The 23,814-nt window shown below is 41.0% G+C and overlaps 1 protein-coding gene across 1 annotated transcript in view; it reads right to left on the bottom strand.

Moving 5' to 3' along the window:
• Positions 1-281: 281 nt before the first annotated feature.
• The window catches only part of LOC126419195 (serine/arginine-rich splicing factor 1A), an 88,490-nt gene continuing 64,957 nt past the window's right edge, over positions 282-23,814 (bottom strand). The window contains exons 3-4 of the mRNA XM_050086328.1: positions 23,121-23,293; positions 282-2,327 (exon numbers count right to left, since the gene is read on the bottom strand). Of these exons, the coding sequence (XP_049942285.1) occupies positions 2,136-2,327; positions 23,121-23,293 (365 nt within the window). The 3' untranslated portion in view covers positions 282-2,135. The remainder of the gene's footprint in view (positions 2,328-23,120; positions 23,294-23,814) is intronic.

Here is a 23,814-nt window from a genome sequence, read left to right as displayed (position 1 = left end):
TGTTCATTTATTCTCTTTCCTCAATGATCCAGAGTGAATTTTGTAGGGTTAATAGTTCCACTTGAAACCTAATTAATGATCATTTCCACAATGACATCTATTCCGTTCATGGCTTATCCAGGTGTTTAAGAAAGTCCACATCCTAGTACTAGCACAGAGGCATCGAAAGAGCTCCTGATGGAATAGACTGCAAGATGAGAATCCTCCAATCCAACCACATGAATCCAAGGACAATCCATGAAATCCACACTAGTCCTCTTCATCCAAAAACAGACTCCATGTACTTTTTAGAAATCAGATTCAATCCTTTATTGTGTATGTATTCCAAATTGTTGATACATCCAATACAATTGCTATCCAATGTGCACGGGAAAAAGAGAAAAAAACATAATTAATGCAATATAAGGCACCAAAACATTTAGTATCTTTGAAGTGAGACTCTATGAAGGTGATGCCAAAAGCAGCTTATGAAATTAAATTTACTAGTGGCTGTTACTCATTTTTTCCAACTAAGCACTACCTTCATAATAGTTGCACTTTAAAGACATACAATAAATTTGTACATTTACTTCCAATGAAATTACAATACAACATGAAAAAAAGAACAAATACTTCAATGTAACTATGCAAGATCCTGACTTAACGAATAAACTGACATTCCTTGGAATTACCCACTGCTACAAAATATGTTTAGTTTTCCAACAGAAAAAATAATGTACATTTACAGTAAATATTCAGCAATTATAAGTTACTATATTCAGTTAAGTTTGATTTTCGTCAAGTTTGGGGCAACTTAATGAAATAGTTCCAAGAATGTTTTAAGTCAAGAATTATATTACTTATACAGAAAGTTAATCTTAAGTTATGGAAGAAGCAGAAGGCTCCCCTTCAGTAATTACTCTAAAACTCATCTACTTCTGAATGTTCTGCCATTTTTTGTTTAAGAGTCATTTTTATGTAATAAGACACACCAATAAGGGAGCTCAAAGTAGAACACATTGACAAATTTATCCATCAACATCTACAAAACCAAGCTGCATTCTTCATTTCGGGGAATGACACCAAATACTGCCAATTCCATTCCAATCAAGAATGGGCGAAAACCTACCCAAGGGCAGTATTGACAGAATTGTGAAATGTATAGCAAATGTCAACTATTATATGATACAGTCTGAAGAATCAAACTTGTAAAATCTGCTGCACTCACTCAAGAGTGCAGCATTAGGAAACAGTACACAAGAAAAATGACAATACAAATGAATCCCTTGTTTATAAAGTCAAGCAGATAACAAAAGTTCTTGTAACCTTAACTGTGCCAGATTTTTTCTGCTTCTCATATCTCATTCTGTATACCACCAGACCTAATATTACTGACATTGGGAGCCAAAATTTGATCATTTTCTCAATTACCTGATACATGTTACACAGCACCAAAGCTCAGCAATATTAACTACATTTGGATTGAATCAAAAGTGATCTTTTTAAGAATGCATGGAAGTGTGACTATTACCAACTCATGACCCTATTCAGTTTCAACATTTCCCTGACAGAGACTCTGAGAAGAAACTTCCACATCTATGTAGAACTACAATATCTACAAACATTATTGTGTCCTAAATGCTCTGAAATGCTTTGCACAGCCTTATATGAAGAGTGTGGCTACTTCAAATTAGCAATTATTGTACACAAGCATCTTATTGGGTCTGACAACTATGCATATCATTACAAAAATGATTTGGATATTTCTAGTTAAGAAGACAATTCTGTACCATGTAGTACTGTCACACTATTGAGTTTTCATTCCTCTGAAGTTTGGCAGAAACATATTTTTATAATACACTTCAGTACTCATTTAATACTTTCTAAACTGGTGCCATCTACCATTCACACAACATTGAAAGCGCAAAAATTAAAATTACACACTTCTCATTCATGCATAAAAAGTTACAGAAATAATAAGCATTGATTATCTTATGAACTTAACGTGGTTGTCATACAGAGAGGATAAGGCAGTGGTGAAGGTTGGTAAACACAGTCACATTATGCAGTCTCTCCATCAAGTCTGTAAAATCTCATCATCATAAAGTCTGCAGGGTAAAAATGACAATGTCTAGGACAGAAATGATATTAACCTCTCAGTTGTAGGACCGTGACCGAGAGCGAGAACGCGAATCAGAAAAGCTGCGCCTGACAGGGGAGTAAGTGGGTGAGCCGCGCCTGCGAGGTGAATAGCTGCGAGAGCGAGAACGCCCACCTCCAACACTCCCACGACCTCCACTGCCACCACCCCCATAATCTTCTTTCACACGGATGTAGGAAACTTCTCCCTGAAAAATTAAACAAAATAAATGGATGGATATTATTTTGAGCAAATATGATACCATATTTTCAGAAAGACTCAATTTTTTCCCCTCCACTTTAAACAAAATAAAGTTTATTCCCATCACTAATACATATAATCGCTAATGGCTTGTTCTCTAGATTACTGTGGTCAGTATAGTGCTCATTATGGACTCCATACAATGCATTGAAATAAGAGCTTTATGTTGATCAAATGACACTGGATTTTCAGGCTAGGTCAGACAAAACTTAAGTGTTTAAGAAACAGTGACTCATATCCAAATCTTCTGTAATGGAGCTTCAAGCAACTGAGTAAGTTTGTTCAGTAAATTATGAAAGCGTTGCAAAAACCTTCGTTAACACTTTGGTGACAAGCCTGAGGGTAACTCAGGTCAAACCACTGTGTTCAATGGACTGTGCCAGAGTATAGCTCAGGCAGCAATTACCTCAACTGGGAACCACCGACCGCTCGTAAATTGTACCTTGACACATGCTGCCTCCTGTTCTCAAATTTCGAAAATTATTTTGAAAGAAACATTTAGTTTCAACATAGGTTTCCAAGACTTGTTTGGAGAAAATGGGCACTATACTGGCAGAACAAACAGGAAAGCAACAAACTAGTACTGCTCCGATTCCAACAGACCTCTCTGTGTGCCAGAATACTTCAAACTTTTCCTACAAAAGTGAATTATTTTTGCAATTGCTCAATAACTCACCTGTTTTTGGATGGACAGTCATACTATGTCCTAATTATTTTGAAATTTGTATAATCTAAGAATAGAGCAAAATATGAAAAATAAACATTGAAGCTCGGTATTTTTTTTAATGTTTTGCTCTTTAGGATATATCAAACACGTATGTGCCAGTAATGCTTTAAATAATGGCATAAATGGCTGGTTTTCTAAGCCTCAAATTTTTCTGAGTGGCTGAACTTCAAAGTGTTCAACGGACAGTCAACACTAGCAGGTTTCAAACTGGAAATAAGGGTTTTGCAGTTTAATTTCCTGCAAACTAAAATCACAATGTGTGTTTTTACACACACACACACACACACACACACACACACACACACACACACACACACACACACACACTAGTATTTTCCTCCATCCCACAAATTTTCTACATGATAACTGAAGTTAGAGGGGTCAGTCCGGTAAACAGTAAAAAAGCAAAACACAAGGTGCACTGCAGTAGTTTTTTTACAATTTATTTACTAAAAACGACAAAGATAAATTTAAAATGTTTTCTAGATTAACAGCCCATTTTCAAGGGAACCATAACACAAGGGGCAACCATAAAGTTTGTTCATTGGCAGTACAGTCTAGAATCAGTGCGTCAGTCTGCCATTAATGCTGTGAGCATCATCTCACTGGTGCACTACGTTGAAGACATCTGTCTGATAAAACACCATGTCTTACTGAATGAAGATGCCTGTAACTGCCTACTGCACATCCTTGTCCCACAGGAATCACTGACCCCCTAAAGGCCTTGTTTAACCGTTCATTTGACACATGCAGAGAAGTTGCAAAGAGAAAGTATTAAGTTACTTAAATTACATGCACACTGTCATGTGAACAATTTTACATACATTGACTAAAAATACAGTATGTTACCTGTAAGTATCACTGCCCACAAAAGGCACATGGGTGTCATAATAGAAGTACTGCAGTATTGTTCCTGCAGCTGAAAAAGTGGTCACATTTCGCACTACTGCATGTGAAATGTCTTTAAACAATTAATTTTGCTACAAAGTATGGAACAATTCCATACCATCCTTGAGAGCAAAGTCTACATCTGCATTTTGAAGCCATACTCTGGCCAGTGACCAAAACTGTAATACTGCATTTAATTCACAGGCTCAGGAGCTGCTTTTTACTTCTTTTTCTGGTTTTGTTATCCATCTAATGCTTAAACCCAGGCTTCCTCATCCCAGAAACAATAAGTCAATTTGCAATGTTCCAGGTAAGAATTCACAGACATAGTTATACACTAACTCTTCTTCAAGACTACTTCCGTCTGTTTATAAGCAGTTTTCATTGCACAATTAAAAAACAGCATCACAAAATCAAATGAAACTGCTCCAGCGGTAACGGATGCTCATGTAGCCTTGCCAGATGTCTGCTAAGATGCACACTGTTCAGAAACTTTCAACAGAGAACAGAATATCACTTTATACGAGACCTTAAAAGTTGCTTCGAACCAGCATTACCCATCCAAGGACAAAACTTGAAACCACTCTCGGATGGATGTCTACCGGTATTTGTCCTTAGACAGCCAAGAAAAGAACAGCTTATTAGTATTGTTTGGACATATTTGGTAATATTGTCATGATTCACATTTTCACTTTACTGTAAGCACGTCACAAAGACACAAATGCCAAACTAATCCCTGGTTTACAGTTGGTGCTGCATCAGACTCTAGCTACATTGCACATACACTGCAGCAACACCCCAAATAGAAACTTTTTGATCACCCCTTATATTATCAATTTGAAAGTGCAAGGATAGGCTGAAAAGTAAAGCACATAAGCTTGGAGCACACAAAAGAAAACAATTAGGAAAATCGGGCAAAACAAACAATTCTTAGCTTCACAATCGTCAATATTTTTATTTTTATTTTATTTTTTGTAACCGAAAAGTTCCTCAGACTTTTCTTGAATCCAGGACTTGACAGCTGCCTTCACCTCACTGTCCAAAGTATTACGATTGCCCTTTAAGTCACTCCTGAATAGAGTGCACAAGGGCTCAGCAGCCAGAGACAGCAGTCACATGCGATTGTTTCACCTGCATGTGCGTGTGCAGGCCTGTGTGTTATCTAATTAAGAAGAACGCTTCTTGGGCGAAAGGTTACTCATTTAGTAATCTTTTTGTTGCACTCACCTGTGATTCAACATTTCCACTTACATATAATGAAATACTTTAGTAAAATAGGCATCAATGTATGATGCTTTCATAATACAGGCATCATCATACCTAGCAATGGCACTGGCGACCCTTTCTTCCTCTTTAAGTAACTCACAAGACTGATTCTCTCTAGTGTAAACCAGGGCATCTCTCGAAAGATGGGAAACTGTAACTCTGACCGCTTTTATCACAACATCAACATGAGTTCTTAAGGGGACTGGTCTGAATACTTGGGGAACTTTGAAAAATTGTCAGTTTTCTAAACAGTGTAACTCAAAGAATAAGATTTGCATGCCCATATAATGCTTACCATCTTTTAAGACATCTTTCGGGAACATTTTCATGTATGAACCACAGAAACAGCTCGCACTCTTTTTAATTGTATTTTTTGTCACAAGTAAAATAAACCATGCTAATTATTTATGAACACAGAGCTCAAAATACAAAGTAGAAGGTTTATTTTTTCCTGTGAGTTCTTTACACTATTATCTTTAAAGCAGACTATTGGAATGATAGTGCTGTCATAAATTGTGGTACAAAAATGTTTTTGAACTACAACTGTCAAAAATTTTGGAAACGGATTCTGTTAGTCTTTTTTTTCTTTTTCTTTTTTTCAAAAAGCATTTTATTTTCAAAGTCAAGTCACATGAGTAGTCTACTTTTCAGTTAAGCATGTACACAAAATTTCAGCTCTCTATCTCTAATAGTTTTTAGTCAAAGTGTACCATAACATGAAATAACTTAACTTTCGGGAAATTCAAGTTAAAGTTAAAACTTGCTTTTTTTTTCTATTAAACTTGCATGGCACTAACGCACCCCAAGTCCATAATTAACCTGTGTTTTTCCCCCTCTTCTCTTCTTCACACTACTACTTCGTATTCTTGCTTCTTTGGCGATTTCCAACACTGATATTTCTGCTTCGAAGAGTCTCCTTCGATCAATGGCTATTAGAGCTCTATGCATATTTAGTCCGCAAGGCAATCCCATCAGTTCTGTAACATTAAGCCTTGACACTGCACCGTCATTGAAACACAAAACAGTATCTAGCACACCTATTTTTGAAGTATTTAGTCCTACTATAACAGTTTTTGGTATCCATTCCCATATACAATTGTTGAAACTTTCACTTGGATTTTGAGTCTTACCATGTAAACATTTCTCGAATAATCTCATGTCTTTAAGACACCTATATATAGGTTTTCTAACTTCCATTATAGCAAATGGCAAAGAATGTTTATGGTTGTAGGTCTCACCTTTAGTAACAGCCCTCTGGTAGCCATACCATGAATCACTGCCAGGAGCGCAGAGTGCCTGACATTGGTTGTCATCTGTGGAGGATCTATGAAAGAAGGTAGCCCTTGCTGCCCTTTTCATTACCCAAGGTCATTTTTATTTTATCTTATGGCTTGTCCATAACAATACTGCAAACTGTCTTATTTCTTCATCTGTAAGCTGACCATGTCCACAAACGCACTTACTACCAGCTAATTAAATTCTTCAATCCTGTACCTAACCTTTTCTGGACTTGTCCAACAAATTCCATTAATTCAATTTTTGCATCAGCATAAGGTTTGGATTCACAAACTTTTCGATATGCTTTTGGGTCTTCATATCCTAGGCAGGATGTAAACATCACACCATATTTTTCCACTAACCTGTGAAATATCTTCACACCACCTTCAGATTCCATCGCTCCACTATAACCAGTAAAATCAAATATTTATGATTTTCAGCTTCACTAGTACAGCCATGACAGTACATGGTCATACATTCCACATCAATGACTTTACCATTGTTCAAGGAGGTAACAGTCACTACACCATTTAGGGAACTATGGCCTCTTCATTGCCAGGATGCATCCAGGGCTGCAGATATACACATTTTGCTGTAATTCATGTTTACACTCTCCTGACTGTCAAACCTGGTAGGGGGAAGTAAGTCCAAAGACCTGTGCCCTTCTGTGCCCTTTGCCTGTACACCTTATAGCAGAAGCAAGTTTAATATTTGTGTTGTACACACTGTTTAGTTACGCCATAAGTATAACCACATTCACTTAAATCACAAAATTTACACACCATTCTTAATTTTGACGCACAACCTCTTCTAGCACGTGTCTCCTCAACTACCTACACATCACTATTGCCACATTCCTTACACTGCAAAGCAGACAGAGCACAAAGTTCAACAATAACACAACCTGAATCAATTGTTGGCATTTCCATATTATCGCATCAATACTGTCAAGCCCACTGTCCAAATATTTCATTTCAGTTTTAACTTTTAAGCACTTTGAGTAGTTGAAGCTGATTCAAGTTATGTATCACACTGTATTTCTGTATTAGCAGAGTTAATCCATTTGGTGAACTTATTTCCATAAAATTTACGTTGTTTAAAACAAAACTTCTTACTTCTTCTTCCCATTGCTTTCAAGTGGAATAAGAAACTCACGCACACAATTACTTCGCTGTAAACAAAATATTCACACCAAAGCAGCAAACAATAACCAAACTCTCTGTATAAACAAAAGATAAGCAGCTGTACAGCTTTCGCAAGTTAGCCAACCTAAGGGACTAAGAAGTCATAAAAATGAAACCAATGAGAGCAAAACTGTTTTTAACAGAGATGACTGTGTGCCATGGGGATGTCGTGGTGCATGCAGCAACTTTTAAATTCCTTGAATTTTGGTACTTTCTGTGGTCCATTTTTCTGGAAGTAAACTTTTTCTTGTTCAGAAAACTACAGAGAATTTTTTCAAGACAAAAATTAAAAATTTGATTTCTTTGGCAGTTACTCATATCCAAGTCCCCTTGAAAGAGCAACAGCTACTACTAGTGGTGGACTAGCTGCCACAGAATGCGACACTGAGGTCATTACAGGTTGTGCATTCTTTCTGACAAGAACGGAGAAGGACTTGCGATCACAGTTACTTACAATAAAGTCATCTGAAAAGTAATCACTTAGTAATTTAAGAGAAACTGCACGCAGCCTGAATTATGTTAGTCAAGCAAAGATCAGAACTCTGTCCCACTAATGTCAGCTTAATATCTTAATTAAAAACAAATTAACAAAAATATATATATTGGAAAACATTTTGTATTAACAGTCAAACAGAGATTTGCTGCAGCAATCTTACTTGTCCTCCAGGAAAACTTAAAACAAATGTTTCTTGATACCAAACTACAACCACAAGCATCTCACAGAGGTACTAAAATAAACTGTAAGAGTATTCCCTGTATAATTTACAATTTAGAACAACGTACACTGATGAACTTCATGAATGTTTGCTATCTGTAGCTTTTATCTTGTAACTCATCCTTGATAAACCAACCAAATTAATTTATGCTACTAGTTCTAACCACGAATTTTAAAATAATCTGAAAAGATTCTCAGTGGTGTGAATAAGTAGATTTTTTTTTTTTTTTTTTTTTTTTTTTTTTGGGGGGGGGGGGGGGGGGAGAGGCAGATAATGACAACTTGATGCAATGAACTGAATTCCTCTACAACACACTTCTTCAAGTCCAAGGAACCAGCACAGGTTGCCCAAACAAGTAAGGCTTGATTCAAAAATTAGTCTGAGCACCATAGTGCTTTACTAAGCATGATGGGTAACTCAACTGGAGGTGGTCTGCCATAGCCCTTCCCACCAGTTATAGCTGGACCTAAGTTTTACATTGACTCCGAACTGATATGCAACATTGTATTTTTTCACATTAACAAACCAAAGAAACAATATGTGATACAAAAAATATAGAATCAACAAGGGATCCAAAAAATCTACAATCAACAAGGGATCAAACTCCAGACATTTGGATTTGTAGTCTTTCCAGTTACCCACCAAGTAACACTCAAGACATGTCCTATTAACGGAAACCAAATGAGAATTTTGGTATTAAAATATGTGTTGTTTTCCATTTTTGCTGTAATTATTAATGAATTCATTCCCGTGGTACCAACTATGGGGGAGGGGGATTTTTGTATCGCTGGAGCAGACAAATTAAATAATGAAGTTTTCTAAAAGAAATCTCCATATCATCATCATCATCATCAACATCATCATCATCATCATCATCATCTGCTACTATAATTTATGTGTTGTTGTTGTTGTTGTGGTCTTCAGTCCTGAGACTGGTTTGATGCAGCTCTCCATGCTACTCTATCCTGTGCAAGCTTTTTCATCTCCCAGTACCTACTGCAACATACATCCTTCTGAATCTGCTTAGTGTATTTTTTTTTTTTTTTTTTTTTTTTTTTGTTTGTGGTTTTAGGGCGCAAAACTTCTATGGTCATTAGCGCCCAGCCCGTGACGTAGAAAACAGGAAAAAAACGAAATTTAAAATCAGCAGCAATGGAAACAAAGTCAGAAAATTTGAGAAACTAAAGGCAGAAGGAATGCTTAAAAGTCCACTATAGAAAGGGGTTGGTTGTCCCCCAAAAAAAAGCTTCAAATGACTGACGTCATTTCACTGTCTCTAATAAACTGTAGAACGCGGTCAGCTGAGCGCGTGTCATCTGCTAAAATCGACGATAGATCAGGCGATAGCTGTAGACGGGAGCGTAACGGATTAAAATAGGGGCATTCAATTAAAAGGTGTCTGACCGTCCACAGCTGAGAGCAGTGGGGACAGAGTGGGGGAGGATCACCGCTTAAAAGATGTCTATGACTAAAAAGACAGTGCCCTATCCGGAGTCGGGCTAAAATTACCTCCTCCCGACGACGCGTTCGGGAGGAAGAGGTCCAAGCGCAAGGAACGGCTTTCACTTCCCGCAATTTATTGTGGGGAAGTGTTGACCAATGCGCATGCCATAAATGAGTGACTTGGCGACATAAACCGCTCCGTAGATCGGTAAACGGAAGAGACTGAAGAGCTGGCCGAGGAAGAGAGACTGCAGCCTTGGCTGCTATATCGGCCGCCTCATTTCCACAGATACCAGCGTGTCCCGGGAGCCAGAGGAACGCCACTGAGACGCCCCCCAGGTGGAGCAAGCGCAGACAGTCCTGAATCCGGTGGACCAGAGGGTGCACAGGGTAAAGAGCTTGGAGACTGAGGAGAGAGCTGAGAGAATCTGAGCAGATTACGTACTGTATCCGCTGATGGCGGCGGATGTAGTGGACAGCCTGGAGAACAGCGTAAAGCTCCGCAGTATAAACCGAACACTGGTCGGGAAGCCGAAAGTGATTTGGGGTGTCGCCAACAATATAGGCACTCCCTACACCTAACGATGTTTTCGAGCCATCGGTGTAAATAAATGTGGCTTCCGTCATTTGTGCACATAGAGCAGCAAATGCCCGACGGTAAACAAGTGTAGGGGTACCATCCTTGGGAAATTGACATAGGTCTCTGAGCAAGTCGATCCGGGGACGGAGCCAAGGCGGTGCTGTACCCCAAGTTGTCAAGAAGGTTTTAGAAAAGCGGAAGGAAAGAGAATGGAGCAGTTGACGGAAGCGGACTCCCGGGGGTAGGAGGGAGGAGGAGCGGCCTGCATACTCGACATCAAAGGAGGCGTCGAAAAAAAGGTTATAGGCTGGATTAGCAGGCATGGAAGACAGATGGCTAGCATAACGACTCAGAAGGACTGCCCGCCGATTGGACAGTGGAGGTTCAGCAGTCTCAGCATAAAGGCTTTCCACAGGGCTGGTGTAAAAAGCTCCAGACACTAAACGTAATCCACGGTGGTGGATAGAGTCGAGACGCCGAAGAATAGACGGCCGAGCAGAGGAGTAGACTATGCTTCCATAATCCAATTTCGAGCGCACTAAGGCGCGATAGAGGCGGAGAAGGACCACCCGGTCCGCTCCCCAAGAGGTACCATTCAGGACACGGAGGGTGTTAAGGGAACGCAGACAGCGAGCCGAAAGATAGGAAACGTGGGAGGACCAGCACAGTTTTCTGTCAAACATAAGACCCAAGAATTTTGCGACGTCGGAAAACGGAAGGTTGACAGGACCTAGATGTAAGGAGGGCGGAAGAAACTCCTTACGTCGCCAAAAATTTACACAAACGGTCTTACTGGGTGAGAAACGGAAGCCGGTTTCGATGCTCCACGAGTGGAGGCGATCGAGACATCCTTGAAGACGTCTTTCAAGAAGGCTGGTCCGTTGAGAGCTGTAGTAGATCGCAAAATCGTCCACAAAGAGGGAGCCCGAGACATCAGGAAGGAGACAATCCATAATTGGATTAATGGCGATGGCAAACAGTACAACACTCAGCACGGAGCCCTGGGGTACCCCGTTTTCTTGGGAGAAAGTACGGGAGAGAGTAGTGTTCACCCGCACCCTAAATGTGCGCTCTGCCATAAATTCGCGAAGAAAAAGGGGCAGCCGGCCTCTAAAGCCCCAAGAGAACAGTGTGCGGAGGATGCCTGTCCTCCAACAGGTATCGTACGCTCTCTCCAGATCAAAAAATATTGCTACCGTTTGGCGTTTCCGGAGAAAATTGTTCATGATATAAGTGGAGAGAGCAACAAGATGGTCAACAGCAGAACGATGCTTTCGGAATCCGCATTGGGCTGGTGTTAAAAGACTGCGGGACTCCAGCCACCAAGCTAAACGGTAATTCACCATACGCTCCAAAACCTTACAGACACTACTCGTGAGAGAAATGGGGCGATAGCTAGAGGGGAGATGTTTGTCCTTTCCAAATTTCGGAACGGGAACGACGATAGCTTCCCGCCATCGCCTGGGAAAGGTACTGTCGGTCCAAATTCGATTATAAAGGCGAAGGAGGTAACGCAGGCTATGGGTTGATAAATGCAGCAACATTTGGACATGGATACCATCCGGTCCTGGGGCGCAGGAGCGAGAAGAAGAGAGTGCATGTTGGAGTTCGCGCATGGAGAAAACAGTATTGTAGCTTTCGCGATTTTGAGAGGAGAAAGCAAGATGTCGCACTTCCGCTGCACGTTTCTTCGGGAGAAACGCTGGCGGGTAATTTAAAGAGCTCGAAATCTCAGCAAAGTGCTGACCCAATGAGTTAGAAATTGCGACGGGGTCCACTAAGGTATCATGCGCGACAGTGAGCCCAGAGACCGGGGAGAAACTAGGCGCGCCTGAGAACCGTCGAAGCCGACTCCAAACTTCCGAGGAGGGAGTGAAGTTGTTAAATGAGCTAGTAAAGAATTTCCAGCTTGCCTTCTTGCTATCGCGGATGACGCGACGGCATCGCGCACGGAGCTGCTTATATCGGATACAGTTGGACAAAGTTGGATGGTGACGGAAAATGCGAAGAGCACGTCGCCGCTCACGTATTGCGTCACGGCATGCCTCGTTCCACCAAGGAACTGGAGGGCGCCGGGGCAATTCGGAGGTGCGTGGTATTGAACGTTCCGCAGCTGTGAGAATAACGTCGGTAAAATGTGTGACCTCATCGTCGACGCTGGGAAAGCGACGGTCATCGAATGTCGCTAGAGACGAAAAAAGTGTCCAATCGGCTTGGGCAAACTTCCAGCGTCGCGAGCGCATATATGGCAGTTGAGGCTGCAGTCGAAGAACACATGGAAAGTGGTCACTCGAGTGTGTATCATCAAGGGCGAACCATTCGAAGCGCCGAGCTAGCGGAACAGTACCGACCGCAAGGTCCAAATGGGATAAATTTGCCGTGGAGGCAGACAAAAATGTGGGGACCCCAGTGTTGAGGCAGACTAGATCCGCTTGGTGGAAGACGTCTAGCAATAGTGAGCCACGTGGACAAGGATGTGGAGATCCCCAAAGCGGGTGGTGGGCATTGAAGTCCCCAACCAGCAAGTAGGGGGGTGGAAGCTGATCAAGAAGATGAAGGAGATCAGCTCGTTCCATTGGTGTAGACGATGGAATGTATACCGTACAAAGAGAGAACGTGTATCCAGAAAGGGAAAGACGGACGGCGACAGCTTGGAAGGAAGTGTTTAAGGGGATTGGGTGATAATGGAGAGTATCATGGAGCAGAATCATGAGTCCTCCATGGGCTGGAGTGCCTTCAACAGAGGGGAGGTCATATCGGACGGACTGAAAATGAGGGAGAACAAAGCGGTCATGGGGACGCAGCTTTGTTTCCTGAAGACAGAAGATGACCGGCGAGTAGGATCGTAAGAGGATCGACAATTCCTCCCGATTGGCGCGAATGCCGCGGATATTCCAGTGGATAATGGTCATAGGGTGAACAGAAAATGGAGGAACGTCACCAAGGGTGCTGTCAACTCAACGACTGCTCAGAGCTTGCGACCGACAGGATGGAATGGCATTCAGTCGAAGGCAGAAGATCCTGATCCATAGGTTGGTCAGGAGCAGCTCCTGCCACCAACGATCGGCCAGTTGACCGGCCACCAACAGTGCGCCTCGGCGACACAGAAGATGGCCGAGGGCGATTTCCGCCAGGTGGTGCTGTAGATGGGACACGCCGTGGCGGAGAAGGAGAGGAACTGTGTTTCTTCGTAGCCTTCTTGGAGGTATGTTTAGATGAAGGAGGAACCGATGGTTGTGAAGTTGCAGTACGTAAAAACTCTTCACGAGAATGCTCTTTTTTTGAAGACTTGGCGTCTGACTTTTGGGCTCGAGATTTAGCAGAACTCGACGAAGGGTGAGCCATAGAGTGGGCAGGCGAAAGAGGTGAGGTTGAACGGGCGATCTTTGCGCTGGCCGATCTGACGACCGTGGTACTAAATGTGAGGTCGCAAGTCTGCGTGGCCGCCTCCTTTGTTGGCCGAGGAGAAACAAGGACAGCGCTGTATTTTCCTTTCTGAGGCACGGTGGGCTGTCGACTGGCGAGTAACTTTCAAGCAGCAAAGGTCGACACCTTTTCCTTCACTCTTATTTCCTGGATCAGCTTTTCGTCCTTAAAAACAGGGCAATCTCGAGAGGAAGCAGCGTGGTCACCCATACAGTTGATGCAGCGAGGGGATGGAGGTGGACAAGCACCCTCATGGGCATCCCTGCCACACGTAACACATTTGGCCGGATTGGAACAGGACTGGCTGGTGTGATTGAACCGCTGACATCGATAGCAACGCGTAGGGTTCGGGACATAAGGGCGAACGGAAATTATCTCATAGCCTGCTTTGATTTTTGATGGGAGTTGAACTTTGTCAAATGTCAAGAAGACAGTGCGGGTTGGAATGATGTTCGAGTCAACCCTTTTCGTAACCCGATGAACAGCGGTGACGCCCTGGTCAGACAGGTAGTGCTGAATTTCTTCGTCAGACAATCCATCGAGGGAGCGTGTATAAACGACTCCACGCGAGGAATTTAAGGTACGGTGCGGTTCCACCCGGACAGGGAAGGTGTGGAGCAGAGAAGTACGCAGCAATTTTTGAGCCTGGAGGGCACTGTGTGTTTCCAACAACAGGGTGCCATTCCGTAGTCTGGAACAAGACTTTACAGGACCCGCAATTGCGTCGACACCTTTCTGAATAATGAAAGGGTTGACCGTGGAAAAGTCGTGACCTTCGTCAGACCGAGAAACAACAAGGAACTGTGGCAACGATGGAAGAACCGTCTGTGGCTGAGACTCAGTGAACTTACGTTTGTGAGCAGACATAGTGGAAGGTGAGGAAACCATTGCGGAAGAATCCCCCATGATTACCGGCGTCTCCGATGGCGCGCTCCTCCCTTGTGGGGGCCCTCACCGAGGGCACACCCGCCTTAGGTGATTGTTCACACCTCAGGTCACACCTCCCGACAAACGGACGGAGGGACCAATCGGCACTTTCGGAAGGTATCAGCTCGGGTAATCACCCCTCCCTGGGCCTGGCCTTTACCAGGGGGTACGTACGTGTCCTACCTGTCTACCCGGGGCGGGGAATTACGCGTTACCCCGTCACCGGCTACGCATGGAAGTGCGTGGGTCGGCCTTCAGACACGCACAGGGAGGAAGAAAGAGAAAGGGAAAGGAAAGAAGAGGGGGTCTCAAACGCCGCAGCGGAGAAAAGGGTAAAGAGAAGAGGTAAGGAATGGAGAAGGACAAAGGAAGGAAGAAGACATACAAGCAAGGAAGAAGAAGAATGCGGTACATTGACAAGCGTCCGTCTCCGGACGTAGGCGCAAACCATACTCCCAGAGGGGGAGAAAGTGAAGGAAAGAGCCAGAGGTGAGGGGGGGGGGGTGAAGACAGGGGATGGGGAAGGATGCGGAAAGGGAAGGTATGCAGCCCGGAAAGGAAGGAAGGCCACATTAGCTCGGAGCCCCGTGCTCGCTACGCACGTATCCACAAAAGAGTTGTGGATCCCCTGGGGGGGCTTAGTGTATTCATCTCTTGGTCTCCCTCTACGATTTTTACCCTCCACGCTGCCCTCCAATGCTAAATTGGTGATCCCTTGATGCCTCAGAACATGTCCTACCAACCGATCCCTTCTTCTGGTCAAGTTGTGCCACAAACTTCTCTTCTCCCCAATCCTATTCAATACTTCCTCATTAGTTATGTGATCTACCCATCTAATCTTCAGCATTCTTCTGTAGCACCACATTTCGAAAGCTTCTATTCTCTTCTTGTCCAAACTATTTATCGTCCATGTTTCACTTCCATACATGGCTACACTCCATACGAATACTTTCAGAAATGACTTCCTGACACTTAAATCAATACTGGATGTTAACAAATTTCTCTTCTTCAGAAACGCTTTCCTTGCCATTGCCAGCCTACATTTTATATCCTCTCTACTTCGACCATCATCAGTTATTTTGCTCCCCAAATAGCAAAACTCCTTTACTACTTTAAGTGCCTCATTTCCTAATCTAATTCCCTCAGCATCACCCGACTTAATTAGACTACATTCCATTATCCTTGTTTTGCTTTTGTTGATGTTCATCTTATATCCTCCTTTCAAGACACTGTCCATTCCATTCAACTGCTCTTCCAAGTCCTTTGCTGTCTCTGACAGAATTACAATGTCATCGGCGAACCTCAAAGTTTTTATTTCTACTCCATGGATTTTAATACCTACTCCGAATTTTTCTTTTGTTTCCTTTACTGCTTGCTCAATATACAGATTGAACAACATCGGGGAGAGGCTACAACCCTGTCTTACTCCCTTCCCAACCACTGCTTCCCTTTCATGTCCCTCGACTCTTAGAACTGCCATCTGGTTTCTGTACAAATTGTAAATAGCCTTTCGCTCCCTGTATTTTACCCCTGCCACCTTTAGAATTTGAAAGAGAGTATTCCAGTCAACATTGTCAAAAGCTTTCTATAAGTCTACAAATGCTAGAAACGTAGGTTTGCCTTTCCTTAATCTTTCTTCTAAGATAAGTCGTAAGGTTAGTATTGCCTCACGTGTTCCAGTGTTTCTACGGAATCCAAACTGATCTTCCCCGAGGTTGGCTTCTACTAGTTTTTCCATTCGTCTGTAAAGAATTCGTGTTAGTATTTTGCAGCTGTGACTTATTAAGCTGATAGTTCAGTAATTTTCACATCTGTCAACACCTGCTTTCTTTGGGATTGGAATTATTATATTCTTCTTGAAGTCTGAGGGTATTTCGCCTGTTTCATACATCTTGCTCACCAGATGGTAGAGTTTTGTCAGGACTGGCTCTCCCACGGCCGTCAGTAGTTCCAATGGAATATTGTCTACTCCGGGGGCCTTGTTTCGACTCAGGTCTTTCAGTGCTCTGTCAAACTCTTCACGCAGTATCGTATCTCCCATTTCATCTTCATCTACATCCTCTTACATTTCCATAATATTGTCCTCAAGTACATTGCCCTTGTATAGACCCTCTATATACTCCTTCCACCTTTCTGCTTTCCCTTCTTTGCTTAGAACTGGGTTTCCATCTGAGCTCTTGATATTTATACAAGTCGTTCTCTTATCTCCAAAGGTCTCTTTAATTTTCCTGTAGGCAGTATTTATCTTACCCCTAGTGAGATAGGCCTCTACATCCTTACATTTGTCCTCTAGCCATCCCTGCTTAGCCATTTTGCACTTCCTGTCGATCTCATTTTTGAGACGTTTGTATTCCTTTTTGCCTGTTTCATTTACTGCATTTTTATATTTTCTCCTTTCATCAATTAAATTCAATATTTCTTCTGTTACCCAAGGATTTCTACTAGCCCTCGTCTTTTTACCTACTTGATCCTCTGCTGCCTTCACTACTTCATCCCTCAAAGCTACCCATTCATCTTCTACTGTATTTATTTCCCCCATTCCTGTCAATTGCTCCCTTATGCTCTCCCTGAATCTCTGTACAACCTCTGGTTCTTTTAGTTTATCCAGGTCCCATCTCCTTAAATTCCCACCTTTTTGCAGTTTCTTCAGTTTTAATCTACAGGTCATAACCAATAGATTGTGGTCAGAGTCCACATCTGCCCCTGGAAATGTCTTACAATTTAAAACCTGGTTCCTAAATCTCTGTCTTACCATTATATAATCTATCTGATACCTTTTAGTATCTCCAGGGTTCTTCCATGTATACAACCTTCTTTCATGATTCTTAAACCAAGTGTTAGTTATGATTATGTTGTGCTCTGTGCAAAATTCGACCAGGCGGCTTCCTCTTTCATTTCTGTCCCCCAATCCATATTCACCTACTATGTTTCCTTCTCTCCCTTTTCCTACACTCGAATTCCAGTCACCCATGACTATTAAATTTTCGTCTCCCTTCACAATCTGAATAATTTCTTTTATTTCATCATACATTTCTTCAATTTCTTCGTCATCTGCAGAGCTAGTTGGCATATAAACTTGTACTACTGTAGTAGGTGTGGGCTTCGTATCTATCTTGGCCACAATAATGCGTTCACTATGCTGTTTGTAGTAGCTTACCCGCATTCCTATTTTCCTATTCATTATTAAACCTACTCCTGCATTCCCCCTATTTGATTTTGTGTTTATAACCCTGTAGTCACCTGACCAGAAGTCTTGTTCCTCCTGCCACCGAACTTCACTAATTCCTACTATATCTAACTTCAACCTATCCATTTCCCTTTTTAAATTTTCTAACCTACCTGCCCGATTAAGGGATCTGACATTCCACGCTCCGATCCGTAGAACGCCAGTTTTCTTTCTCCTGATAACGACATCCTCTTGAGTAGTCCCCGCCCGGAGATCCGAATGGGGGACTATTTTACCTCCGGAATATTTTACCCAAGAGGACGCCATCATCATGTAATCATACAGTAAAGCTGCATGCCCTCGGGAAAAATTACGGCTGTAGTTTCCCCTTGCTTTCAGCCGTTCTCAGTACCAGCACAGCAAGGCCGTTTTGGTTATTGTTACAAGGCCAGATCAGTCAATCATCCAGACTGTTGCCCTTGCAACTACTGAAAAGGCTGCTGCCCCTCTTCAGGAACCACACGTTTGTCTGGCCTCTCAACAGATACCCCTCCGTTGTGGTTGCACCTACGGTACGGCTATCTGTATCGCTGAGGCACGCAAGCCTCCCCACCAACGGCAAGGTCCATGATTAATGGGGGGGATAATTTATGTATCAATCTTTAAAACATGGGACATCTTGACACCACCATTTAATCTCTGTATTCGTCTCATTCTTATATTTTATTGCTTTTAATAATTTATGTATCAATCTTTAAAAGCAATAAAATATAAGAATGAGACGAATACAGAGATTAAATGGTGGTGTCAAGATGTCCCATGTTTTGAACAAATTTATTCAAATACCTTAGGTATTTGAAAAAGGTATCCGAGAACATAAATCCATCATCACACGCCTGATCTAATTAATTTTTCATTACTGAAAAAAGAAGCCTTTAAATTAAACTACTTATAGATCAATTGACAGTGGATGTCGCAGAATGGAACATAACATCGAAACATTCCACGACCACTTCAAATGGCAGCATCCACACAGACTGTCAATGAAATTAGATGCCCACGTCAGCGGTAGTTCTGTCTGTTAACATGGAGAAGTGAACTTGTTCAGCCACACTCAAACATGGTGAATAGTTGTGGATTTGTGCTTCTGCATTTTCTTCATCTTTCCTTTATTGTTTTGTTTCTGCGGGATTTTTCAGGGTGCTCACAAAAGTGGCCAAATATGAGCATATACTGAGCCTAAATAATAAATAGAAGGAACAATTTTCATTAAAATTCATTTTTAGTAAGAAAGCCAGTTCTACCAAGGGAGAAAAGTAGTAATTTTCAGAGTTACTCGGCACTTTGAAGGAAAACATAACAACGAATAATGTAAAAAGATATTACGTCTATCACGTTACAAATATGGTTTGATGCAAAATTATGTATATAATTCCTGGTATAAATAAATGACATTTTGAAATGTTTGTATGACTTCCTTTATCAATAACATTCGTGACAAATTTTGATTTGGTCACTAATAAACCCTGCCATCACTGGTAGTTCCTTTAGTGATGTCTGAGAAGATTTATTCACCCCATAGTTTTGTGACGAAGCAAGCTGGATCTCTTTACTTCCTCTCGTTTTGCCATCTACTCCCTTAAATTCATTTTTTTCATTTTGATTAATTACCATTAACATATATGAGCATAATCTCCATTTTTTAACAAAGAGAAAGGTTGGCCCTCGGTCTTAAAGAATACAGCACCAGATCTAATTTTGTGCTTAGTTTTGTGTACGTAATTAATTTCCTACTTTATTTTGACTATTCCTAGTTAAGATCTTTTGTTGTAGGGTGAAATCAGTATTGTTCCGTGACAGATTTAATTGTTGACTTACAAACAAATATAAGTTCTGTACTAATTATAAACATTTGGAAGAAGAACTACTAGGATTTTTGAAGTATTTATTTGGCTCTATTCGAAAAGATATTTGCAAAGCCAGCCCTTAATTAATACCAAAATAATTACCAAGATTGTCAAAAGCTTTGTTTGAGTAACAATATCTGTTAATTCCATTATTTAAACAAATAATTTAGCCTAACCTTAGTGGTAGACTGTTTAAAAGGAGGAATTTTTCAATATATTCATTTAATTGAATGAGCTATGTTTTAATTGTAATTTCGGTAAATTAAACATTGAACAATGTATAGTTTCAGTACCTATTATTGTGAGTATAAATAAAGGGCCAATTTTTGGCCCTGAGACAGTCAGTCCATGGCCGATTTTCAAACGGGAAGTCTGTGTAAGTTGGAATAACTATAATGCATTAACTTATCAGTGGAATTAGTGTAACACAAATAGGCCGTGTGTTAAAACAATGACAGTGTCTGTTCAAATTATTTGAGAAATAGTGTCACACGTACCGTATTATTCAGCAAGAACTGTGAACTGTGTGGTTAGGGTTTTACTGCTCACAGATGTTCAACAGCAAACTATTGTAGCAGTATGCTCAGGTATGCCTGCAACCTATTAATGAGGCTTATCAGATGTACCAATAGTGAACTGACCATAAAACTGTGTAATATTGTGTGTGTGTGTGTGTGTGTGTGTGTGTGTGTGTGTGTGTGTGAACAGTGGAAGTAAAGAACTGTGAAACGAAACTCTGCAACTCTCAGTTACATCATTTATAGTAGTCAGTGTTGAACTTCCATCCCCCATTTTTCAGCCAGTATAACAATGCAGTACGTCGACACCTTGGACTATCAATTAAGAAATAAAGCAGGTGAACTTCAGAACACGTTCTACTTCACATTCTTCCCCCTTCCTACTAACAGTAAAAAGCTCTTTTAACTAATACAATGGAAGTGCCTTCTGCCATGGACTTCACAATGGTTTGCAAAGTAGATGCAGACAAGCACAAGATTGGTCCATTCTCCCACATTGCTACAGTGGATACTGTAGTCTTAGACCACTTGTGAAATGCTAAAGTCAACATTTCTGCCATTTTCAAGACAATAATGCACTACACATTGTGGCTACCTCGTGAAGACTTCCTACAGAAGGGACATATGGACCGAACAGAACAGCCTGCAGTATTTTCCAACACGAATGCCCATTGAAGGTGCTCAGAAACAGGTGAAACTTAGTGGGTTGCCATGGTAACCTGCCTCGCACACTGAATGATTCCAGGAAGGTTGCCATTAAAATGTGGGCTCAGACTGAGCAGGACTGTGTCTACCACATCAAGGTCGTCGAGCATACGACACTGCACACGGTGCAGCAACACAGTGTTAAATGTTATGCAGCACTACACAATTTCACAAAATAGCCCTTTCCGATGTTTGGGCATTTCACATTTAAGTTATTTATTTATTTTTGTACATGTTACTGTGTTTCGTTCCCTGCTTCTCTATAATCTTAAAAACACACCTACTCACATGTAGCCATGTTGTGCTAAACACTTCTAGAGCAAATTGTGAGAGTGAAATGTTCACAATAAATGTTACAGATAAGAAGCAATAAAAGCTTTTGAAATGTGGTGTAACACAAGAATTCGGAACATTAGATGGATTGAACCGATAATCGATGACGAGTTACTGATCCTGTTGATGGTACAACTTGACTAAAAATGGGAGAGATTTATGTCACATACTGAGGCATCGAGAAATAATTAACTTTGTAATTTAGGGAACAACAGAATGAAAAGATAAAGGAAAAATGGTTAAAGACAACATAAGACTGTAATACAGTAATCTGCCTCAAATGGGCGTAGGTCGGAATAGTTCTGATGCTACAAAAAGTGCCGAGACCTGCAGCAAAACCCAACTTCGCATAGAAAACTATAATGTATCACATTTTCTTGATTGGTGAGTGATCTTGACAATGTAGACTCTTGGAAATCTATGGTTTAGTTACATTTACAAAAACATGTATGTATCATCTTTAACAATGCCACCATTTTCTACTGTGTGTTTAAATATACACTCAATAGTAAGAAAGAGTAAGATTCAGCAAACAATACAACTATGGGCTACTGCTTCATCTTCTTTTAGATATACAATTATATCCCTTCGGCCAGCAAGCTACATCAGTTCCAGTACCACCAACAAATTTTGATGCCACTTGACAGTGAAACTTTAGTTATTTTTTTTATGATATGAAGTCTGTGTAACTACTTTATTTAAGTGTATTGGCAGTATCAGCCAAATTAGGCAATCTTCAGATATAATACTAAAACAATGGACAACAGTCACTACCACAGGCATCAGCCCGACCACATCCTCCAGTATTTTTGTTTCTGATTTGAAGATGACCTAGCTTACCTGAAATCAATAACTACCTTTACATAAAAAATTGATCTACACTGTTTTGTTCATAATATTACAGAACAACGTCACTTATCTCCTGCGATGTGATGCTGCATTTCTATAAATTTCTAAATTTCTATGTCTATTAACTTAAAGACTTCCTCCCCATGCCCAGTACTATTGCTCTTTACTTCACTGACATCTGCTATCTGCTTTTGTCCTTCCTAAAATCTGTATCTTGGCAGCCAGCACCTACATTGTTTGCTATCTTTCTCTGTTGCTTCTTCCATCTCATGGAATATAAAATTTCTGTACACACTTTCCTTGGGATACCATCTTCTGCCAGCTACAACCGTGCCAATTCCTGCTATTTGATAAATTTACCACTACCTTTTCCTAAAGCAATATTACTGCTCCAAATTTGTCTTTTCGTTAGAAACCATATATTTCTATTGTCTGTCTTCAGGCAATTGTCAAATTACATCTTTATGTTTGAAAGTAGATTCAATTTCCAATGAACAATAATACACAAAAAGAAAGTTGAAAGCCAAGTTCATGCTACTTGGTATGTACATGACCAAAGGAAATTACAGCTTTCATCTCTAAAGGGATGTAAGTAGCAATGAACCCACATGAAATGAAATAAGGGCTTATTCATTTGTCTTCATTACACTTGCCTGAATATCTTTAAAACAAAAAGTATCTGAAAATTAACAACTACTTAATGATACTTATTTACTGTCCATCCCAGCCGTACTTTCAACAACATGACAGTATAATACAGCACACAGAGAAGTAATATAACAAAACTTTGTCTTTTTTTGGCAATGATTACATCTTGTATAACGTACCTCATGTGAACGAAACCTTGAGTCGTCTAGTTTTTTTACAGCATACTTCATATCTTCGAACCGAAGAAACTCGACAACACCAGTTCCATCCTTAAAAACATCTGCAAAGCAAACATCACCAGCTTCTCGCATGTGGTCCTTTAGGTCCTGCCAGCTACCCGAAGGTGGTAAACCTGAAAGTTGAAGAATACACTCAGAAGTGGTTGCGGATGGAATGCAATACCAGTTACTTATGTAAAAATGCAAATCATCAAAGTAATGATGCCCTGCATTGTCAATGTACTTGGACACTGTTAGACCATCATTGCTGCAAGACTCAAAACTCTCAACAAACCTTCTCCCTCTCCCATCCCTAAGTGGCATTCACTTCTGCTCATAGGTAAAATGAACCTCGGTCATTCAAATTGGTAGGAGGTACAGACTCATCAAAAATTCCTATAGGAGCATATAAAAGGATCGTGGATTTCATGCAATGACGAAATTAAAATTATCACGTATATTGATAACATTTTTTACTGATATTATATTCGCCACTTGCTTCTGCCCCTGCCCCATTCACAAAAAAAAAGTGTGCTTTGGTCAGTGCGTGAATGTAGTCGTAAGTCACGGAGTGACACTGAAGGGCAGTGTTTAGCCGCGACAAAATTTTTTGGTTGACAAGGGCAGGTGAGCCACTGATATTTAATGCATTTTT

This window comes from Schistocerca serialis, chromosome 9, assembly GCF_023864345.2.
Source record: "Schistocerca serialis cubense isolate TAMUIC-IGC-003099 chromosome 9, iqSchSeri2.2, whole genome shotgun sequence".
Taxonomy (NCBI): Eukaryota; Metazoa; Arthropoda; class Insecta; order Orthoptera; family Acrididae; genus Schistocerca; species Schistocerca serialis.
Note: the sequence above shows the minus strand (reverse complement) of the source record. Positions and strands in the feature narration are given on the sequence as shown.